General features: G+C 49.7%; 1 protein-coding gene across 1 annotated transcript in view; it reads right to left on the bottom strand.

The window, feature by feature from the left end:
* Window positions 1-494: 494 nt before the first annotated feature.
* LOC135532581 (polycystin-1-like) overlaps window positions 495-24,588 on the bottom strand; it is a gene marked incomplete at its 5' end in the record, with an annotated part of 96,439 nt that continues 72,345 nt past the window's right edge. The window contains 12 exon segments of the mRNA XM_064960059.1: window positions 495-4,378; window positions 4,889-5,396; window positions 5,399-5,510; window positions 5,888-6,214; window positions 10,349-10,483; window positions 11,564-11,851; window positions 13,204-13,375; window positions 13,738-13,863; window positions 14,117-14,243; window positions 14,533-14,657; window positions 15,602-15,741; window positions 23,851-24,045. Coding sequence (XP_064816131.1) covers window positions 4,060-4,378; window positions 4,889-5,396; window positions 5,399-5,510; window positions 5,888-6,214; window positions 10,349-10,483; window positions 11,564-11,851; window positions 13,204-13,375; window positions 13,738-13,863; window positions 14,117-14,243; window positions 14,533-14,657; window positions 15,602-15,741; window positions 23,851-24,045 — 2,574 coding nt within the window.

The raw sequence follows: 24,588 nt of genomic DNA, 5'->3' as shown, positions 1-24,588 counted from the left end.
CAGAACAACCCTCAGCACACAGCCAAGACAACGCAGGAGTGGCTTCGGGACAAGTCTCTGAATGTCTTTTAGACTTGAACCCGATCGAACATCTCTGAAGAAACCTGAAAATAGCTGTGCAGCGATGCTCCCCATCCAACCTGACAGCTTGAGAGGATCTGCAGAGAAGAATGGGAGAAACTCCCCAAATACAGGTGTGCCAAGCTTATAGCGTTATACAAAAGACTTGAGGCTGTAATCGCTGCCAAGGTCAATTTGACTCACCTGTAAATTTGACTCACCTGTAAACTTCACCCGCTGTTTTAACTGTAAGCCCCGCCCACTGAGCTTTCGTCCATCCAATCCATTCGTCCCCTACTGCCGCCAGAGGTGGTCAGGAAGATCAGTACTTTGTGGACAACTGGCCACGGTCTTATGGACGACCTTCTTCTTTATGAGTATTTTGACAGTGAAAATGTCCAATGAGTTTCCCACCAGACGGACACATGCTCTCATAGCTGTCAAACTCTTTATTCGACTTTGTCAAGTGCAAAAGCAGGAGAAATGCTACAAGCGCATGATACAATACAACGATACAAAACAGACCACAACACTTTTGTTTCAACATGCAAATGTAGGACAAAGTACGTGTTACACCGAGACAAAATACTAAACATGCAGAAGGGACTAGCTTTGGCACGATGTAGTTACACACAGTAAAAACCAGGCCGATATATATATCTCAGGAGAAATGGGTGTTGGGAGAACCTGCTCTTCATTTTTTCTTTGGATTTAAGAACTTCTTTGTTGCGCTTGAATTGTGAACTGAGAGTTGCTATGGGAACTGTCAGGTGTGTTGTCTAGGGGATGGAGGACACTAAAAGAAGGTGTGAAACCGGAACGCCTGTGCTTAACGACCGTAAAAACCAACAACTCTGCAGCACATCAACAAAACTGAGAATGATATAACTCAAGAAGTAGCTACATACACGCATATACAAACAGACTGATTGGAAAACAGGGTTTTGATATAACTTTGTAACTGAACGTTACATTGTTGTGGTAAGTTTATGGACAGGACCACCAATCTTGTGGAGACTGCCACCAACAGGTTTGGAGTAAAATGTACATCCAAAATATCTTTGTGGGCTTGGAAAAGGGAACATGGCTTGGAATGGTTGGTTCTAGAGTGTTCTAGCGTGTGGGCTGTGTTCTAACGGGAGATGAATATAATATATACTTTGGTCTGGATGGAACATCAGAGAATCATTACAACGATTCTAAAAGCACACTATGACACTTCTCACTTGAAATTCATCTGACCTTTCAACAACAACAAACAGAAGAGGACAAACAAATAAGGTCAACTTCCTGGTTTTGGGGGGGAGGGGCGGGGTCCCTGAGATCTGCCCACAGGAAACAGGAAGTTTGTGGGGAGGAAATGTTTTTTTTTCTTCCAGGAAGTAGACCATCAATAAAAACAATGATAAAAAAACACACACAAAATGACAAAAGAAAATACAAAATGAAAACGCTTCAATTTCCTGACATAGTTACTGTTATAATATTCATTAGAAGATCATTTTGTATAGCTGTTTTGTATATTAAAATAACAAAAAAAAATGGAGAAAGTAACACAGGAGTTAAATATGGATAAGAGCTTCAGAAGGAGATAAAGTGCCAAGTACAAAAGGAATTTTCTTTAAAAATATAAAAAGATACAACTCTTGACGCGTACATAATACACAGACTTTGGCAACGCTAATTGTTAAAATATGTGTGAAGCATCTATTGGTTTTCTCTATTGGTTTTCGTACCAAGCTTATTATTTTCAATACGCTCACACACACTCAAAACACACACTCAAAACACACACTCGCACTCAAAACACACACTACAACAAAAGTGCTTTAAATTAGAACCATATTGAAAGCAACATACATGTTTACTGATAATATTCCAAAACCAAGATTATATTGTAGCAATGTACCCTCGCTTCCTCCTGGTAGTTAAGTATTGTAGTTTTTAAGGTGGGAGTTGTAGTTTTTAAGGTGGGAGTTGTAGTTTAGGACGGATTTAAGACTCCAGACTAAAAGCATAGATGTAGTTAAGTATTGTAGTTTTTAAGGTGGGAGTTGTAGTTTAGGACGGAGTTAAGACTCCAGACTAAAAGCATAGATGTAGTTAAGTATTGTAGTTTTTAAGGTAGGAGTTGTAGTTTAGGACGGAGTTAAGACTCCAGACTAAAAGCATAGATGTAGTTAAGTGTGGGAGTTGTAGTTTTTAAGGTGGGAGTTGTAGTTTAGGACGGAGTTAAGACTCCAGACTAAAAGCATAGATGTCTTCTTCTCGCTTTTCCTTTTATTATTCTCTCAATCAACTGATCTTACAACACTTCAACACATTAATCTCTCCTGCTGTTGCTCATCTTTTTCACCAACTACAGTATCTTCCCTTCTCTTCTCCTTCATTGTCCTTCCTTCCTTCCTTCCTTCCTTCCTTCCTTCCTTCCTTCCTTCCTTCCTTCCTTCCTTCCTTCCTCCCTCCCTCCCTCCCTCCCTCCCTACCTCCCTCCCTCCCTACCTGGGAGTCCTGAAGCAGCCAGTCTGGTTGCACCCTGATAGCCTCTTTGATTTTAGCATCTGTGTTCATGCAAAGGTTGCGTGGTTGTACCTAAAATGCGTGAGTGTGTGTACCAACTAGCTTGTGTGTGTGTGTGTCTGTGTGTGTGAGTGTGAGTGTGAGTGTGAGTGTGAGTGGGTGTGTGTGTGTGTGTGTGTGTCTGTGTGTGAGTGTGTGTGTGCGTGCGTGTGTGCGTGACATCTCCAAAGCTCCTGAACAGAGCATTTAGACAGGTCCCATGGTGATCCAGAACAACAGCTTCCTTTTGTGTTCATGATCAAATAGAAACAGCAAATGCAACAGCATAGATAACACACTGAAGCATCAACAACAAGCTGTGTACATCATCAACAACAAGCTGTGTACATCATCATCAACAAGCTGTGTACATCATCAACAACAAGCTGTGTACATCATCAACAACAAGCTGTGTACATCATCATCAACAAGCTGTGTACATCATCATCAACAAGCTGTGTACATCATCATCAACAAGCTGTGTACATCATCAACAACAAGCTGTGTACATCATCATCAACAAGCTGTGTACATCATCAACAACAAGCTGTGTACATCATCATCAACAAGCTGTGTACATCATCATCAACAAGCTGTGTACATCATCATCAACAACAAGCTGTGTACATCATCAACAACAAGCTGTGTACATCATCATCAACACGCTGTGTACATCATCATCAACACGCTGTGTACATCATCATCAACAAGCTGTGTACATCAACAAGCTGTGTACATCATCATCATCAAGCTGTGTACATCAACAAGCTGTGTACATCATCATCAACAAGCTGTGTACATCATCATCATCAAGCTGTGTACATCATCATCAACAAGCTGTGTACATCATCATCATCAAGCTGTGTACATCATCAAGCTGTGTACATCATCATCATCAAGCTGTGTACATCAACAAGCTGTGTACATCATCATCAACAAGCTGTGTACATCATCATCAACAAGCTGTGTACATCATCATCATCAAGCTGTGTACATCAACAAGCTGTGTACATCATCAAGCTGTGTACATCATCATCAACAAGCTGTGTACATCATCAACGGGTCGTGTACACACTCTTCATTGACTAAACATACAGTCATCACTCCTAATGTCAGCACAACATGTGCTTCTGTCGATGCCACCACACGACCTCCGGGGTCACATGGGGTCAGGGTTAGGGGGCGGGGGTAAAGAACTGGCGACCTGCACCTTGTTTCCATGCCAACTCCATGGTGAGCGGTCGCTGTTTTGGGGCCTCTTATTTCTCGCTTTCTCTCCTTCTGGATTTAGAGTGGAACACCAGTGACATCACCTGCTGTGACCGACGCCCACTCATCCTCTACCCAGAATCCTTCCTTTCCTTCCACTCCTCCCTACGGCCCGTTCTGTCCATCCATCCCTAACATCCTTTCTTCTTGAGGGTCCTTCAGGAGGGGTCCTCAGGGTTTGGGGTGTCCGGACACATGCCTGTCTGGGTTGGGGTGCACCTTGTTCTTGAGCGGCGGGGGCTTGCGTTTGCGTGTGGGAATGGTGGTGGTGTGGGCCGGGTGGTTGAAGAGGCTGGAGGGGGGCACGGTCTCTCTCTCCGTAGGGGGGTCCCACTCTCGAGGGGCGGGAGTGGAGGAGGAGGAGAGGGCAGGGGTGGAGGGTAGGGCGGGAGTAGAGAGGGGTACAGGAGCAGGGGTCAAGGCAGGGAAAATGATATGGGGAGAAACTGGGGTACATTTTGGGTCAGGTATAGGGGCAGATACAGGGGTAGATTTCGGAGTAGGTTTAGGGGCAGGGGTAGATATTGGGGTAGGATCAGGGGCCGATTTCATGGCAGGGGTAGATATAGGGGTAGGAACGGGGACAGGGGTCGATTTTGGGGTAGGGGCAGATGTAGGGGGAGGAACGGGGACAGGGGCCGATTTCATGGCAGGGGTAGATGTAGGGGGAGGAACGGGGACAGGGGCCGATTTCATGGCAGGGGTAGATGTAGGGGGAGGAACGGGGACAGGGGCCGATTTCATGGCAGGGGTAGATGTAGGGGGAGGAACGGGGACAGGGGCCGATTTCATGGCAGGGGTAGATGTAGGGGGAGGAACGGGGACAGGGGCCGATTTCATGGCAGGGGTAGATATAGGGGGAGGAACGGGGACAGGGGCCGATTTCATGGCAGGGGTAGATATAGGGGAGGAACTGGGACAGGGGTGATTTCATGGCAGGGGTAGCCCCAGGGGGAGTTCGGGGATATCTTTCATGGCTGAGGGGGTAGACTTCGGGGGGTGTTTAGGGTTAGCCCCAGAGTTCCCTGTATCTTTAGGCTGAGCCGCGCCCACTACCCCCACCACCCCCACCACAGTGTTGACTTTCTGCTGACCTCCTTTTCTTTCTCTCCGTCCAGCAGAGACTTGCTCATCCCCCTTTCCCTTCCCTCCTCGGCCCTCTCTACTCTTCCCCCTCTCCTTCTCTCCTCTCCTCCCCTTCCTCCCCCTCGGCCCTCCTCCTTTCCTCTGGGCACGCTCCAGGACACACTCAGTACGGTACAGCTCCTCGGTCGCCACGGTGACCCGGTCCAGCTGCTGCAGCAAAGCATCCAGTGTGGGGAGAAGCCTCTTCAGAGTCGCCTCAGTCTCCGCCCTTTCTCGCCAGGCTGTTCCACCCGCCAACGCACCTGGTCCCAATCCGCCGGGACCCAGGCTTAGCCCCATCCCGGGGGCCTCTGTCAGGCTACAGGGGCTGGAAGAGGTGGGTCTCCAGGAGGCCTCAGAGGTCCCGTCCAGGCTGCCAGGGCTGGGGGCGACTCAGAGCCGTCCAGAGGGGGCAGGCACAGGGATTGACAGTCACTGGTGGAGGAGGAGCGAGAGGGGGGGGGCTCCATGCCCTCAAAACGCACCTTGTGACGAAACTGAGGGGTGGAGGGACGAAGGAGGGGGGGGGCAGAGGTAGACAGAAGGGCGGAGGCAGGGAGACAGAGGGAGGGAGAGATGGAGGGACGAAGGAGAGGGGAGGGGGGGAGACAGAGGTAGACAGAGGGGGGGGGGGGGGGTCAATATGAAGTAAAGTACAGTACCCCACTTGTAGCAAGATCTTTTTAGGGTTCGTGTTAGTGCAGTAGGATAATTTAACTCAAGACATCCAGTCAATGCATTTTATGGGTAAGCAAAATCTAAGTAAGACAACATCTTTTAGCAGTAATACCAAATGACTGCAACAGGAAGCCCGCAGGAAGTAGGAATCTCTCAAAAACATGAAACAGGAAGTTGAAACCAGAAGTGCTCCCACCTCCTTGGTACGGCTGAGGCCCATCCACATCTTCAATCGTCGTAGAAACAGCTCCACCATCTCATAGTCCTGTAGGTCCACCACCGGGCGGTACAACTCCGCCCGCGCCCGACGATAGTTCCTTAACAACGCAGAGGTCACCAGCCATAGCAACGCCAGCCGCAGCACGGCGAAGCTCGCGTGGAACACCAGGCTGGAGGCGGAGCTAGAGGGGCCGGTTGTTGTTGACGATGGTCGCAAGGACAACAGGCCGCGCCCGCCGGCGCCTAGCAACGACAGGCAGGCGGAGCTCACGCTGCCATATCCGTCCATCACGGAGTGGAAGAGCTGGAGAGGGAGAGGAAACACTGAGATATGGAAGGATGATGGTGTTATGTCTTCACCCACGTCTTTGCTAACCAACCTGTAGACTAAGAGGTGATGAAACAGTGTTGTACTGCATTCCAATACTATTCATCACTACAGAACACTGAGGCTGCGTCCCAATACTGTTCATCACTACAGAACACTGAGGCTGCGTCCCAATACTGTTCATCACTATAGAACACTGAGGCTGCATCCCAATACTGTTCATCACTACAGAACACTGAGGCTGCATCCCAATACTGTTCATCACTATAGAACACTGAGGCTGCGTCCCAATACTGTTCATCACTACAGAACACTGAGGCTGCATCCCAATACTGTTCATCACTACAGAACACTGAGGCTGCATCCCAATACTGTTCATCACTACAGAACACTGAGGCTGCATCCCAATACTGTTCATCACTATAGAACACTGAGGCTGCACCCCAATACTGTTCATCACTACAGAACACTGAGGCTGTGTCCCAATACTGTTCATCACTACAGAACACTGAGGCTGCATCCCAATACTGTTCATCACTACAGAACACTGAGGCTGTGTCCCAATACTGTTCATCACTACAGAACACTGAGGCTGCATCCCAATACTGTTCATCACTACAGAACACTGAGGCTGTGTCCCAATACTGTTCATCACTACAGAACACTGAGGCTGCATCCCAATACTGTTCATCACTACAGAACACTGAGGCTGTGTCCCAATACTGTTCATCACTACAGAACACTGAGGCTGCATCCCAATACTGTTCATCACTACAGAACACTGAGGCTGCATCCCAATACTGTTCATCACTATAGAACACTGAGGCTGTGTCCCAATACTGTTCATCACTACAGAACACTGAGGCTGCATCCCAATACTGTTCATCACTACAGAACACTGAGGCTGCATCCCAATACTGTTCATCACTACAGAACACTGAGGCTAGAACACTGATCCCAATACTGTTCATCACTATAGAACACTGAGGCTGCGTCCCAATACTGTTCATCACTACAGAACACTGAGGCTGCATCACTCCCAATACTGTTCATCACTACAGAACACTGAGGCTGTGTCCCAATACTGTTCATCACTACAGAACACTGAGGCTGTGTCCCAATACTGTTCATCACTATAGAACACTGAGGCTGCGTCCCAATACTGTTCATCACTACAGAACACTGAGGCTGCGTCCCAATACTGTTCATCACTATAGAACACTGAGGCTGCGTCCCAATACTGTTCATCACTACAGAACACTGAGGCTGTGTCCCAATACTGTTCATCACTACAGAACACTGAGGCTGTCCCAATACTGTCCCAATACTGTTCATCACTACAGAACACTGAGGCTGTGTCCCAATACTGTTCATCACTACAGAACACTGAGGCTGCGTCCCAATACTGTTCATCACTACAGAACACTGAGGCTGCGTCCCAATACTGTTCATCACTACAGAACACTGAGGCTGCATCCCAATACTGTTCATCACTACAGAACACTGAGGCTGCGTCCCAATACTGTTCATCACTACAGAACACTGAGGCTGCGTCCCAATACTGTTCATCACTACAGAACACTGAGGCTGCATCCCAATACTGTTCATCACTATAGAACACTGAGGCTGCATCCCCCAATACTGTTCATCACTATAGAACACTGAGGCTGCGTCCCAATACTGTTCATCACTATAGAACACTGAGGCTGCGTCCCAATACTGTTCATCACTACAGAACACTGAGGCTGTCCCAATACTGTTCATCACTACAGAACACTGAGGCTGCATCCCAATACTGTTCATCACTATAGAACACTGAGGCTGTGTCCCAATACTGTTCATCACTACAGAACACTGAGGCTGCATCCCAATACTGTTCATCACTACAGAACACTGAGGCTGTGTCCCAATACTGTTCATCACTATAGAACACTGAGGCTGTGTCCCAATACTGTTCATCACTATAGAACACTGAGGCTGCGTCCCAATACTGTTCATCACTATAGAACACTGAGGCTGCATCCCAATACTGTTCATCACTATAGAACACTGAGGCTGCGTCCCAATACTGTTCATCACTATAGAACACTGAGGCTGCTGTCCCAATACTGTTCATCACTACAGAACACTGAGGCTGCATCCCAATACTGTTCATCACTACAGAACACTGAGGCTGCATCCCAATACTGTTCATCACTACAGAACACTGAGGCTGCATCCCAATACTGTTCATCACTATAGAACACTGAGGCTGCATCCCAATACTGTTCATCACTACAGAACACTGAGGCTGCATCCCAATACTGTTCATCACTACAGAACACTGAGGCTGCATCCCAATACTGTTCATCACTACAGAACACTGAGGCTGCATCCCAATACTGTTCATCACTATAGAACACTGAGGCTGCATCCCAATACTGTTCATCACTATAGAACACTGAGGCTGCATCCCAATACTGTTCATCACTATAGAACACTGAGGCTGCATCCCAATACTGTTCATCACTACAGAACACTGAGGCTGCGTCCCAATACTGTTCATCACTATAGAACACTGAGGCTGTGTCCCAATACTGTTCATCACTACAGAACACTGAGGCTGCATCCCAATACTGTTCATCACTACAGAACACTGAGGCTGCATCCCAATACTGTTCATCACTACAGAACACTGAGGCTGTGTCCCAATACTATTCATCACTATAGAACACTGAGGCTGCGTCCCAATACTGTTCATCACTATAGAACACTGAGGCTGCATCCCAATACTGTTCATCACTACAGAACACTGAGGCTGCATCCCAATACTGTTCATCACTATAGAACACTGAGGCTGCATAGAACCGGACCCATAGTGCACTATATCGGGAATAGGGTGTCATTTGGGACACAGTCTTAGTATAGACTCTCATGACTCAGTGAGTGAAGCAGACGGAGTAAATATGCAGCTGGACACACACACACATCTAGTTGTCATCTGCCTGAATGATGTGCACTGTCAGTATGCTGCTTGGCAAGACAACGCCCAGGGTGTGATTGACCCAACAGAGCTCTCTGAATGTCAATAAGAAAGGAGAGAGAAAGAGGAAGAGAGAGAATGGATACAAGAGCCAAATAGCTCACATTGTCCCAATACTGTTCATCACTATAGAACACTCTGCATCACAATACTGTTCATCACTACAGAACACTGAGGCTGCATCACAATACTGTTCATCACTATAGAACACTGAGGCTGTGTCCCAATACTGTTCATCACTATAGAACACTGAGGCTGTGTCCCAATACTGTTCATCACTATAGAACACTGAGGCTGCATCCCAATACTGTTCATCACTAGAACACTGAGGCTGCATCCTCCCATTGTGCACTATATCGGGAATAGGGTGTCATTTGGGACACCCCTCATGACTCTCTCTATCCTGGACACACACACACATCTAGTTGTCATCTGCCTGAATGATGTGTCTCTCTCTCTCTCCCTAGCTCACATTCTCTCTCTCCCTTCTCTCTCTCTCTCCCCTCTTCTCTCTCTCTCTCTCTCTCTCCCTCTCTCTCTCTCCCTCCCTCTCTCTCCTCTCTCTCTCTCCCTCCCTTCCCTCTCTCCCCTCCCTTCTCTCTCTCTCCCCTTCTCTCTCTCCCTTCTCTCTCTCTCCCTTCTCTCTCTCTCTCCCTCTTCTCCCTCTCTCTCTCTCTCTCTCTCTCTCTCCCCTCCCTTCTCTCTCTCTCTCCCTCCCTCTCTCTCTCTCTCCCTCTCTCCCTCTCCTTCTCTCTCTCTCTCTCCCTCTCCTCTCTCCTCTCCTCCCTCTCTCCCTTCTCTCCCCCCTCCCTCTCTCTCTCTCCCCCTCCCTTCTCTCTCTCTCCCTCACACATTGAAACAACCAAACAGCATATTGTCAGTCTGTCACTTCACTTGTTGACTAGAAGAGATGCTGCTGTTGTCTATTACAGAAGGGCTTCTGGTAACGAAGAGGAATAAAACAGGTCACCACTTGAGTGTGTGAGTTACCAGGTGTCCTGTGTGGGTGTGTGTGTGTGTGTGTGTGTGTGTGTATTACCAGGTGTCCTGTGTGGGTGTGTGTGTGTGTGTGTGTGTGTGTGTATTACCAGGTGTCCCGTGTGTGAGTAGGCCAGCAGCAGGACCAGCAGGACCAGACCTGTTCCTATCAGTTCCCAGACAGAGCGTCTCAGAGCCCTGCCAAACACTGCCCACTCCCTCAGGAAACGCAACTGGTGGGACGCCTGGTGAGAGGGAGGAGGAGGGAGGGGGAGATGGACGGAGGGAGGGAATGGAGGGAAGTAGTGAGGGGGAGAAGAGGGAGGGAGAGAGAGAGAGAAAGAGAGATTCAAAATCTGCATTGGATCCATCCATTCTCTCTATCTGACTTTCAGCAGTACAGCTAACCCCCTCCCTCTCAATCTGACCTTCAGCAGTACAGCTAACCCCCTCTCTCTCAATCTGACCTTCAGCAGTACAGCTAACCCCCCCTCACCCCCCTCTCAATCTGACCTTCAGCAGTACAGCTAACCCCTCCTTCACCCCCCCCCCTCAATCTGACCTTCAGCAGTACAGCTAACCCCCTCACCTCTCTCAATCTGACCTTTAGTAGTACAGCTAACCCCCTCCCTCTCTATCTGACCTTCAGCAGTACAGCTAACCCCCTCCCTCTCAATCTGACCTTCAGCAGTACAGCTAACCCCCCCCCCTGATCCCTCACACCCCCCTCTCAATCTGACCTTTAGCAGTACAGCTAACACCCCCCTCTCAATCTGACCTTTAGCAGTACAGCTGACCCCCTCCCTCACCCCCCTCTCTCAATCTGACCTTCAGCAGTACAGCTAACCCCCCCCCTCCCCCTCTCTCAATCTGACCTTCAGCAGTACCTCCCCCCCTCTCAATCTGACCTTCAGCAGTACAGCTAACCCCCTCCCTCACTCCCTCCCTCCCCCTCTCTCAATCTGACCTTCAGCAGTACAGCTAACCCCCCCTCCCTCCCCCCTCCCCCTCTCTCTCAATCTGACCTTCAGCAGTACAGCTAACTCCCTCCCTCTCTCTCTCTATGTGACCTTCACCAGTACAGCTCCCTCCCTCGCTCTCTCTCAATCTGACCTTCAGCAGTGCAGCTACTCCCTCCCTCCCCCTCTCTCAATCTGACCTTCCAGTACATAACCCCCTCCCTCCCCCCCTCTCTCTCAATCTGACCTTCAGCAGTACAGCTAACCCCCCCCTCCCCCCCCTCTCTCCCTTTCTCTCCCTCAATCTGACCTTCAGCAGTACAGCTACCCCCCCTCACTCCCCCTCCCTCCCCCCTCTCTCCGTACCTTCAACACCAGTATGAACAGGAGCATGGCAGACAGCAGGGTGTAAGCTTGGCTCTGCCGTGCCAGCGGGTAGAAGTCAGTGTACCCGTCTCGTTGCCGCAGGTACGACGCCCACAGGCGCCCGGCGGCGGCACATCGGCTGATGTGGAGGCCACACACACACACTGCCATCGCCAGGCTGCACGCGCCCAGCAACCGCCACGGGCACAGGAGGTATACCCAGCCCTCTCTCATCAGGCCCAGGACCGCACATACACAGAAATACACCACGAGGGAGAAGAGAAGGATCTGAGAGAGGGTGGGAGGGAGGGAGGAAGAGAGGGAGGGGGGGGAGAGAGGGGGAGGGGGGGAGAGGAGAGAGGGAGGGATGGGGGGGGAGAGGGGGAGAAGGATGGGGAGAGGGAGAGAGGGAGGGGGGAGGGGGAGAGGGAGAGGAGAGAGGGGAGAGGGAGGGAGGGGGAGAGGAGGGGAGGGAGGGGAGAGGAGAGAGGGATGGGGAGAGGAGAGAGGGAGGGGGGGGGAGAGGAGAGGGGGAGAGGAGAGGGAGGGAGGGGGGATGGGGAGAGGAGAGAGGGGGGGGAGAGGGGGATGGGGAGATGGGAGAGAGGGGGGAGGGGGAGAGGAGAGAGGGAGGGGGAGAGAGGGATGGGGAGAGGAGAGAGGGAGGGGGAGAGGAGAGAGGGAGTTGTTGTATTCAGTGTGTTGGTATGGGATATTATAATATAGAGTGTGTTGGATGGTGATATTATAATATTTATCTGTCTGCAGACAGTATTTCCTTTGTTGCCATGGTAATATAATAACCTAGATCCTGGAGTATTCAGTGTGTTGGTATGGTGATATTATAATATAGTGGTGTATTCAGTGTGTTGGTATGGTGATATTATAATATAGTGGAGTATTCAGTGTGTTGGTATGGTGATATTATAGTATAGTGGTGTATTCAGTGTGTTGGTATGGTGATATTATAGTATAGTGGAGTATTCAGTGTGTTGGTATGGTGATATTATAATATAGTGGTGTATTCAGTGTGTTGGTATGGTGATATTATAATCTAGTGGTGTATTCAGTGTGTTGGTATGGTGATATTATAGTATAGTGGTGTATTCAGTGTGTTGGTATGGTGATATTATAATCTAGTGGTGTATTCAGTGTGTTGGGTATGGTGATATTATATATATAGTATAGTGGTGTATTCAGTGTGTTGGTATGGTGATATTATAGTATAGTGGAGTATTCAGTGTGTTGGTATGGTGATATTATAATCTAGTGGTGATATTATAATCAGTGTGTATTGGTATGGTGATATTATAGTATAGTGGTGTATTCAGTGTGTTGGTATGGTGATATTATAGTATAGTGGTGTATTCAGTGTGTTGGTATGGTGATATTATAGTATGGTGATATTATAATAGTGGTGTGGTGTATTCAGTGTGTTGGTATGGTGATATTATAGTATAGTGGAGTATTCAGTATTCCGACTCTTCCTCTCTAGCAAAGCTGTGATTTGTTAGTTCCTATGGTGATATTATAGATACTGCTCCCGCCCCTCTACTATATCCACTCTGTGATTGGCTAGCACTAGCTGTCTTAAAATTGAGTGGTGTATTCAGTGTGTTGGTATGGCTGCCGGGGGTTACCGTGAGCTGCAGCTGCAGGTCGAGGCCTGTGATAGGCTGCAGGCGGAAGGTCAATAGGTCGAGGCTGGACTGAGTGTGCTCAGAGACGGGGAACTCAAACAGGAAGGAGAAGAAGGCCAAAAGGTCTGTGTTGGTGTTGTAGAGAGAGAACTCCACAAACACAGCCCGTGTCCTGGTAACACACACACGCACGCACACACACACACACACACACACACACACACACACACACACACACACACACACACACACACACACACACACACACACACACACACACACACACACACACACACACACACACACACACACACACACACACACAGAGAGAAAGAGAAGTCGAAGAGAGAAAGAGAAAGAGAGACATCGAAAGTCAGACAAGCACTCAAATTCAGATTCAAATGGCATCACTGAAATGTCCGTTCCCTCCCTCCCTCCCTCCCTCCCTCCCTCCCTCCCTCCCTCCCTCCCTCCCCTCCCTCCCTCCCTCCCTCCCTCCCTCCCTCCCTCCCTCCCTCCCTCCCTCCCTCTTACATGTGGTCCATCCAGTGTAACTGCTGTAGGTACTGTAGTGATGTTCTGGTCTCCTCTATGTTCCTGTTCAGCTGTTGGACGAAACCTCCGCTCCCGTACACCATCACCTGACCCCAACGCCACGCTCTGGGGGAGGGAGAGGGGGGTGGAAAGAGGGGAGGAAGGGAGAGGGGGGATGGAAAGAGGGGAGGAAGGGAGAGAAATAGAGGCTCAAGAAAGACAGCAATGACAAAAGAGGATCAACCCATCTTTATCCCTTTCCCTCCCTCCCTCCCTCCTCCCTCCCTCCCTCCCTCCCTCCCCTCCCTCCCTCCCCCTCCCTCCCTCCCTCCCCCCCTCCCTCCCTCCCTCCCTCCCTCCCTCCCTCCCTCCTCCTTACCCGTTGTCATCAGCCGTGTGTAAGGTCCAGTTCTGGGTCAGCTTCCTGTGTACTGCTGAGCCAGTCAACCCCTCTCCCCAGCCTGCTGCTCCTGCCCCATGGATGGGACCTGGAGAGGACAGACTAACTACACAAGACAAGAATGGAGGGGAGAGATGGAGTGCGAGAGGACAGAGACAGAGAGAGAGAGTGCAAGAGGACAGAGACAGAGAGATGGAGTGCAATAGGACAGAGACAGAGAGGGGAGAGAGAGAGAGGACAGGAGAAAGAGAGGAGAGAGAGGAGAGAGAGAATGAAAGATTTCTGAATAAACGATTAATTACTGGAAGCTAAATTAATGTGTGTGTTTGTGTCTTTGTGTGTGTGTGTGTAGGAATGTGTGACCAACTGAAAAGTGAAATGGACTGTATTCTCACCGTCTCGTATCTGTCGTAGTCTGGGCGTGCCCAGGAGCACACTTCCTGTTTCCTGCATTAGGGTGGGGCCATCCAGTAACCTCGGCAACAGGGAGCCTGAAAGCCACGCCCACACATCCTCACGCCTGCAGGACAGAGACATGGACATGATGAGCTGTACTGAAACAGGAGTGATTTGTCTGTACTGAAACAGGAGTGATTTGTCTGTACTGAAACAGGAGTGATTTGTCTGTACTGAAACAGGAGGGATTTGTCTGTACTGAAACAGGAGTGATTTGTCTGTACTGAAACAGGAGTGATTTGTCTGTACTGAAACGGGAGGGATTTGTCTGTACTGAAACAGGAGGGATTTGTCTGTACTGAAACAGGAGTGATTTGTCTGTACTGAAACGGGAGGGATTTGTCTGAGAACAGGGATTTGTCTGTACTGAAACAGGGATTTGTCTGTACTGAACACGGGAGGGATTTGTCTGTACTGAAACACACTATATTTAATTTGCAAACAGGAGTGGATTTGTCTGTACTGTGTGTGGGATTGTGTCTGTTGAAACCTGCTGATGTTGGCCTGGTCAGGAGGGATTTGTGTGTACTGAAACAGGAGTGAGTTGTCTGTGTGAAACAGTCGGAGTCTGTTTTAGGAGAACAGCTCTCAACACACACACACACACACATACACACAGGCTATGTGTGTGTGTGTGTGTGCATGTGTGTGTGTGTGTATAATGTGTGTTTACCTGCTGATGTTGGCCTGGTCCGGTGTGTGTAGTGTGAGTTGTAGCTGTGTGTCGCAGGCTGTGTGTGTGTGTGTGTGTGTGTGTGTGTGTGTGTGTGTGTGTATAATGTGTGTTTACCTGCTGATGTTGGCCTGGTCCGGTGTGTGTAGTGTGAGTTGTAGCTGTGTGCGGAGTTGCAGGCTGTGTGTGTGTGTGTGTGTGTGTGTGTGTGTGTGTGTGTGTGTGTGTGTGTGTGTGTGTGTGTATAATGTGTGTTTACCTGCTGATGTTGGCCTGGTCCGGTGTGTGTAGTGTGAGTTGTAGTGTGTGTGTGTGTGTGTATAATGTGTGTTTACCTGCTGATGTTGGCCTGGTCCGGTGTGTGTAGTGTGAGTTGTAGCTGTGTGCGGAGTCGCAGGCTGTGTGTGTCCTTGGTCGTGTCAGAGTAGTTGAGCAGCAACACCACCAACAGGAAGAGCATGTAGACCAGGAAGTTCTGTTCACAACAAAGATAGTCTAGTTAGAGATACACACCGAGTGGACAAAACATTAGGAACACCTTCCTCATATTGAGTTGCTCCCCTTTTCCCCCAGAACAGCCTCAGTTCGTCAGGACTGTAATAGGTGTTGAACGCGTTCCACAGGGATGCTGGCCCATGTTGACTCCAACGCGTTCCACAGGGATGCTGGCCCATGTTGACTCCAACGCGTTCCACAGGGATGCTGGCCCATGTTGACTCTACAAGGTGTTGAAAGCGTTCCACAGGGATGCTGGCCCATGTTGACTCGTTCCACAGGGATGCTGGCCCATGTTGACTCCAAGCGTTCCACAGGGATGCTGGCCCATGTTGACTCTACAAGGTGTTGAAAGCGTTCCACAGGGATGCTGGCCCATGTTGACTCCAAAGCGTTCCACAGGGATGCTGGCCCATGTTGACTCCAACGCGTTCCACAGGGATGCTGGCCCATGTTGACTCCAAAGCGTTCCACAGGGATGCTGGCCCATGTTGACTCCAAAGCGTTCCACAGGGATGCTGGCCCATGTTGACTCCAAAGCGTTCCACAGGGATGCTGGCCCATGTTGACTCTACAAGGTGTTGAAAGCGTTCCACAGGGATGCTGGCCCATGTTGACTCTACAAGGTGTTGAAAGCGTTCCACAGGGATGCTGGCCCATGTTGACTCCAAAGCGTTCCACAGGGATGCTGGCCCATGTTGACTCCAATGCGTTCCACAGGGATGCTGGCCCATGTTGACTCTACAAACAGCGTTCCACAGGGATGCTGGCCCATGTTGACTCCAACACGTTCCACAGGGATGCTGGCCCATGTTGACTCCAAAGGTGTTGACGTTCCACAGGGATGCTGGCCCATGTTGACTCCAACACGTTCCACAGGGATGCTGGCCCATGTTGACTCCAAAGTGTTCCACAGGGATGCTGGCCCATGTTGACTCCAACACGTTCCACAGGGATGCTGGCCCATGTTGACTCCAACACGTTCCACAGGGATGCTGGCCCATGTTGACTCCAAAGCGTTCCACAGGGATGCTGGCCCATGTTGACTCCAAAGCGTTCCACAGGGATGCTGGCCCATGTTGACTCCAACACGTTCCACAGGGATGCTGGCCCATGTTGACTCCAAAGCGTTCCACAGGGATGCTGGCCCATGTTGACTCCAAAGCGTTCCACAGGGATGCTGGCCCATGTTGACTCCAAAGCGTTCCACAGGGATGCTGGCCCATGTTGACTCCAAACGTTCCACAGGGATGCTGGCCCATGTTGACTCCAAGCGTTCCACAGGGATGCTGGCCCATGTTGACTCCAAAGCGTTCCACAGGGATGCTGGCCCATGTTGACTCCAAAGCGTTCCACAGGGATGCTGGCCCATGTTGACTCCAAAGCGTTCCACAGGGATGCTGGCCCATGTTGACTCCAAAGCGTTCCACAGGGATGCTGGCCCATGTTGACTCCAAAGCGTTCCACAGGGATGCTGGCCCATGTTGACTCCAAAGCGTTCCACAGGGATGCTGGCCCATGTTGACTCCAAAGCGTTCCACAGGGATGCTGGCCCATGTTGACTCCAAAGCGTTCCACAGGGATGCTGGCCCATGTTGACTCCAAAGCGTTCCACAGGGATGCTGGCCCATGTTGACTCCAAAGCGTTCCACAGGGATGCTGGCCCATGTTGACTCCAAAGCGTTCCACAGGGATGCTGGCCCATGTTGACTCCAACAGCGTTCCACAGGGATGCTGGCCCATGTTGACTCCAAAGCGTTCCACAGGGATGCTGGCCCATGTTGACTCCAAAGCGTTCCACAGGGATGCTGGCCCATGTTGACTCCAAAGCGTTCCACAGGGATGCTGGCCCATGTTGACTCCAAAGCGTTCCACAGGGATGCTGGCCCATGTTGACTCCAAAGCGTTCCACAGGGATGCTGGCCCATGTTGACTCCAAAGCGTTCCACAGGGATGCTGGCCCATGTTGACTCCAAAGCGTTCCACAGGGATGCTGGCCCATGTTGACTCCAAAGCGTTCCACAGGGATGCTGGCCCATGTTGACTCCAAAGCGTTCCACAGGGATGCTGGCCCATGTTGACTCCAACGCGTTCCACAGGGATGCTGGCCCATGTTGACTCCAAAGCGTTCCACAGGGATGCTGGCCCATGTTGACTCCAAAGCGTTCCACAGGGATGCTGGCCCATGTTGACTCCTAAACGTTCCACAGGGATGCTGGCCCATGTTGACTCCAAAGCGTTCCACAGGGATGCTGGCCCATGTTGACTCCAACAGCGTTCCACAGGGATGCTGGCCCATGTTGACTCCAAAGTGTTCCACAGGGATGCTGGCCCATGTTGACTCCAACAAAGCGTTCCACAGGGATGCTGGCCCATGTTGACTCCAAAGCGTTCCACAGGGATGCTGGCCCATGTTGACTCCAAAGCGTTCCACAGGGATGCTGGCCCATGTTGACTCCAAAGCGTTCCACAGGGATGCTGGCCCATGTTGACTCCAAAGCGTTCCACAGGGATGCTGGCCCATGTTGACTCCAAAGCGTTCCACAGGGATGCTGGCCCATGTTGACTCCAAAGCGTTCCACAGGGATGCTGGCCCATGTTGACTCCAAAGCGTTCCACAGGGATGCTGGCCCATGTTGACTCCAAAGCGTTCCACAGGGATGCTGGCCCATGTTGACTCCAAAGCGTTCCACAGGGATGCTGGCCCATGTTGACTCCAAAGCGTTCCACAGGGATGCTGGCCCATGTTGACTCCAAAGCGTTCCACAGGGATGCTGGCCCATGTTGACTCCAAAGCGTTCCACAGGGATGCTGGCCCATGTTGACTCCAAAGCGTTCCACAGGGATGCTGGCCCATGTTGACTCCAAAGTGTTCCACAGGGATGCTGGCCCATGTTGACTCCAAAGCGTTCCACAGGGATGCTGGCCCATGTTGACTCCAAAGCGTTCCACAGGGATGCTGGCCCATGTTGACTCCAAAGCGTTCCACAGGGATGCTGGCCCATGTTGACTCCAAAGCGTTCCACAGGGATGCTGGCCCATGTTGACTCCAAAGCGTTCCACAGGGATGCTGGCCCATGTTGACTCCAAAACGTTCCACAGGGATGCTGGCCCATGTTGACTCCAAAGCGTTCCACAGGGATGCTGGCCCATGTTGACTCCAAAGCGTTCCACAGGGATGCTGGCCCATGTTGACTCCAAAGCGTTCCACAGGGATGCTGGCCCATGTTGACTCAAAAGCGTTCCACAGGGATGCTGGCCCATGTTGACTCCAAAGCGTTCCACAGGGATGCTGGCCCATGTTGACTCCCAGGGATGCTTCCCCCAGTTGTGACTCAAAAGTTCCACAGGGATGCTGGATGTCCATTGGGTGGTGGACTCCAAACATTCCACAGGGAAATGCTTGGAAAAACCCCAGCGTTGTTCTTGGCACACTCAAACCGGTGCGCCTGACACCCACTAGGGATACCCACTACCATACCCACTACCATACCTGCTTACCCACTACCATACCTGTACCATAGTTACCATGGATGTCCATTACCCACTACCATACCACTACCATACCTACGACCATGACTACCATACCCACTACCATACCACTACCATACCTACGACCATACCCACTACCATACCCACTACCATACCCACTACCATACCTACTACCATTCCTACCCACTACCATACCCACTACCATACCCACTACCATACCACTACCATACCACTACCATACCCACTACCATACCCACTACCATTCCTACTACCATACCCCCTACCATACCCACTACCATACCCACTACCATACCTACTACCATACCCCCTACCATACCCACTACCATTCCCACTACCATACCCACTACCATACCCACTACCATACCCACTACCATACCCACTACCATACCCACTACCATACCCACTACCATACCCACTACCATTCCCACTACCATACCTACTACCATACCCACTACCATACCCACTACCATACCCACTACCATACCCACTACCATTCCCACTACCATACCTACTACCATACCCACTACCATACCCACTACCATACCCACTACCATACCCACTACCATACCCACTACCATACCCCTACCATACCCACTACCATACCCACTACCATACCCACTACCATACCCACTACCATACCCCACTACCATACCCACTACCATACCCACTACCATACCCATTACCATACCTACTACCATACCCACTACCATACCCACTACCATACCTACTACCATACCCACTACCATACCCACTACCATACCCACTACCATACCCACTACCATACCCACTACCATACCCACTACCATACCCACTACCATTCCCACTACCATACCCACTACCATACCCACTACCATACCACTACCATACCCACTACCATACCCACTACCATACCCACTACCATACCTACTACCATACCCACTACCATACCCACTACCATACCCACTACCATACCCACTACCATACCTACTACCATACCCACTACCATACCCACTACCATACCCACTACCATACCATTACCATACCTACTACCATACCCACTACCATACCCACTACCATACCACTACCATACCTACTACCATACCCCCTACCATACCCACTACCATACCCACTACCATACCCACTACCATACCCCCTACCATACCCACTACCATACCCACTACCATACCTACTACCATACCCACTACCATACCCACTACCATACCCACTACCATACCCACTACCATACCTACTACCATACCCACTACCATACCCCCTACCATACCCACTACCATACCCACTACCATACCCACTACCATACCCACTACCATACCTACTACAATACCCTGTTCAAAGGCACTTAAATCTTTTGTCTTGCCCATTCGCCCTCTGAATGGCACACACACACACACAATCAATGTCTCAACGGTCTTAAGGCCTAACAATCCTTCTTTAACCCGTCTCCTCTCCTTTATCTACACTGAAGTGGATTTAACAGGTGACATCAATAAGGGATCATAGCTTTCACCTGGATTCACCTGGTCAGTCTCATGGAAAGAGGTGTTCTTAATGTTTTGTCCACTCAGAACACCCGCTCCAGTTTTTTATTTTTTTATTTTATTTCACCTTTATTTAACCAGGTAGGCAAGTTGAGAACACCTTTATTTAACCAGGTAGGCAAGTTGAGAACACCTTTATTTAACCAGGTAGGCAAGTTGAGAACACCTTTATTTAACCAGGTAGGCAAGTTGAGAACAAGTTCTCATTTACAATTGCGACCTGGCCAAGATAAAGCAAAGCAGTTCGACACATACAACGACACAGAGTTACACATGGAGTAAAACAAACATACAGTCAATTATACAGTATAAACAAGTCTAAATACGATGTGAGCAAATGAGGTGAGATAAGGGAGGTAAAGGCAAAAAAAGGCCATGGTGGCAAAGTAAATACAATATAGCAAGTAAAACACTGGAATGGTAGATTTGCAATGGAAGAATGTGCAAAGTAGAAATAAAATAATGGGGTGCAAAGGAGCAAAATAAATAAATTAAATACAGTAGGGAAAGAGGTAGTTGTTTGGGCTAAAATATAGGTGGGCTATGTACAGGTGCAGTAATCTGTGAGCTGCTCTGACAGTTGGTGCTTAAAGCTAGTGAGGGAGATAAGTGTTTCCAGTTTCAGTGCTTTTTGTAGTTCGTTCCAGTCATTGGCAGCAGAGAACGGGAAGGAGAGGCGGCCAAAGAAAGAATTGGTTTTGGGGGTGACTAGAGAGATATACCTGCTGGAGCGTGTGCTACAGGTGGGAGATGCTATGGTGACCAGCGAGCTGAGATAAGGGGGGACTTTACCTAGCAGGGTCTTGTAGATGACATGGAGCCAGTGGGTTTGGCGACGAGTATGAAGCGAGGGCCAGCCAACGAGAGGGTACAGGTCGCAATGGTGGGTAGTATATGGGGCTTTGGTGACAAAACGGATTGCACTGTGATAGACTGCATCCAATTTGTTGAGTAGGGTATTGGAGGCTATTTTGTAAATCGCCAAAGTCGAGGATTGGTAGGATGGTCAGTTTTACAAGGGTATGTTTGGCAGCATGAGTGAAGGATGCTTTGTTGCGAAATAGGAAGCCAATTCTAGATTTAACTTTGGATTGGAGATATTTGATATGGGTCTGGAAGGAGAGTTTACAGTCTAACCAGACACCTAAGTATTTGTAGTTGTCCACGTATTCTAAATCAGAGCCGTCCAGAGTAGTGATGTTGGACAGGTGGGTAGGAGCGGGTAGCGATCGGTTGAAGAGCATGCATTTAGTTTGACTTGTATTTAAGAGCAATTGGAGGCCACGGAAGGAGAGTTGTATGGCATTGAAGCTTGCCTGGAGGGTTGTTAACACAGTGTCCAAAGAAGGGCCAGAAGTATACAGAATGGTGTCGTCTGCGTAGAGGTGGATCAGAGACTCACCAGCAGCAAGAGCTACATCATTGATGTATACAGAGAAGAGAGTCGGTCCAAGAATTGAACCCTGTGACACCCCCATAGAGACTGCCAGAGGTCCGGACAGCAGACCCTCCGATTTGACACACTGAACTCTATCAGAGAAGTAGTTGGTGAACCAGGCGAGGCAATCATTTGAGAAACCAAGGCTGTCGAGTCTGCCGATGAGGATGTGGTGATTGACAGAGTCAAAAGCCTTGGCCAGATCAATGAACACGGCTGCACAGTAATGTTTCTTATCGATGGCGGTTAAGATATCGTTTAGGACCTTGAGTGTGGCTGAGGTGCACCCATGACCAGCTCTGAAACCAGATTGCATAGCAGAGAAGGTATGGTGAGATTCGAAATGGTCGGTAATCTGTTTGTTTACTTGGCTTTCGAAGACCTTAGAAAGGCATGGTAGGATAGATATAGGTCTGTAGCAGTTTGGGTCAAGAGTGTCCCCCCCTTTGAAGAGGGGGATGACCACAGCTGCTTTCCAATCTTTGGGGATCTCAGACGACACGAAAGAGAGGTTGAACAGGCTAGTAATAGGGGTGGCAACAATTTCGGCAGATCATTTTAGAAAGAAAGGTTCCAGATTGTCTAGCCCGGCTGATTTGTAGGGGTCCAGATTTTGCAGCTCTTTCAGAACATCAGCTGAACGGATTTGGGAGAAGGAGAAATGGGGAAGGCTTGGGCGAGTTGCTGTGGGGGGTGGAGGGCTGTTGACCGGGGTAGGAGTAGCCAGGTGGAAAGCATGGCCAGCCGTAGAAAAATGCTTATTGAAATTCTCCATTATGGTGGATTTATCAGTGGTGACAGTGTTTCCTATCTTCAGTGCAGTGGGCAGCTGGGAGGAGGTGTTCTTATTCTCCATGGACTTTACAGTGTCCCAGAACTTTTTTGAGTTAGTGTTGCAGGAAGCAAATTTCAGCTTGAAAAAGCTAGCCTTGGCTTTTCTAACTGCCTGTGTATAATGGTTTCTAGCTTCCCTGAACAGCTGCATATCACGGGGGCTGTTCGATGCTAATGCAGAACGCCATAGGATGTTTTTGTGTTGGTTAAGGGCAGTCAGGTCTGGGGAGAACCAAGGGCTATATCTGTTCCTGGTTCTAAATTTCTTGAATGGGGCATGTTTATTTAAGATGGTTAGGAAGGCATTTTTTTTAAATATCCAGGCATCCTCTACTGACGGGATGAGATCAATATCCTTCCAGGATACCCCGGCCAGGTCGATGAGAAAGGCCCGCTGGCTGAAGTGTTTCAGGGAGCGTTTTACAGTGATGAGTGGAGGTCGTTTGACAGCTGACCCATTACGGATGCAGGCAATGAGGCAGTGATCGCTGAGATCTTGGTTGAAGACAGCAGAGGTGTATTTAGAGGGCAAGTTGGTTAGGATGATATCTTAGAGATACACAACTCTAACTGGAGCGAAGAAAACCATTGGTTGAGGAACAACGATATTATTAACACAGATACACAACTAACACCAACAGTGTTGAACACCAGGAAGTTCTGTTAACGACATAGTTAAGCATGCTGTCCCTCCCTCCCTCCCTCCCTCCGTCTCTTACCTTGAGCATGCTGTCCCTCCCTCCCTCCCTCCCAACCCTCTGTCTCTTACCTTGAGCATGTTGTGCAGCATGTGGACCTTGCGGGCCTGCTGTCTGGCCTGGGACAGAGCGAAGCCTTGGGGTGGTCTGACTCTGGGGACACGCTGGACAACTCTGTCAACACGAGGACACTCCACCAGGACATCCTGCTCCTCTGGGCGGAGCCTCTTCACCCACAGGGCAAAGTACAGGCCTTCTAGTAGCACCTAGAGTACACACACACTTATACACTACCCACAGGGCAAAGTACAGGCCTTCTAGTAGCACCTAGAGTACACACACACTTATACACTACCCACAGGGCAAAGTACAGGCCTTCTAGTAGCACCTAGAGTACACACACACTTATACACTACCCACAGGGCATAGTACAGGCCTTCTAGTAGCACCTAGAGTACACACACACTTATACACTACCCACAGGGCATAGTACAGGCCTTCTAGTAGCACCTAGAGTACACACACACTTATACACTACCCACAGGGCATAGTACAGGCCTTCTAGTAGCACCTAGAGTACACACACACTTATACACTACCCACAGGGCATAGTACAGGCCTTCTAGTAGCACCTAGAGTACACACACACTTATACACTACCCACAGGGCAAAGTACAGGCCTTCTAGTAGCACCTAGAGTACACACACACTTATACACTACCCACAGGGCAAAGTACAGGCCTTCTAGTAGCACCTAGAGTACACACACACTTATACACTACCCACAGGGCAAAGTACAGGCCTTCTAG

Source organism: Oncorhynchus masou, unplaced genomic scaffold, assembly GCF_036934945.1.
Source record: "Oncorhynchus masou masou isolate Uvic2021 unplaced genomic scaffold, UVic_Omas_1.1 unplaced_scaffold_1917, whole genome shotgun sequence".
Lineage (NCBI taxonomy): Eukaryota > Metazoa > Chordata > Actinopteri > Salmoniformes > Salmonidae > Oncorhynchus > Oncorhynchus masou.
Note: the sequence above shows the minus strand (reverse complement) of the source record. Positions and strands in the feature narration are given on the sequence as shown.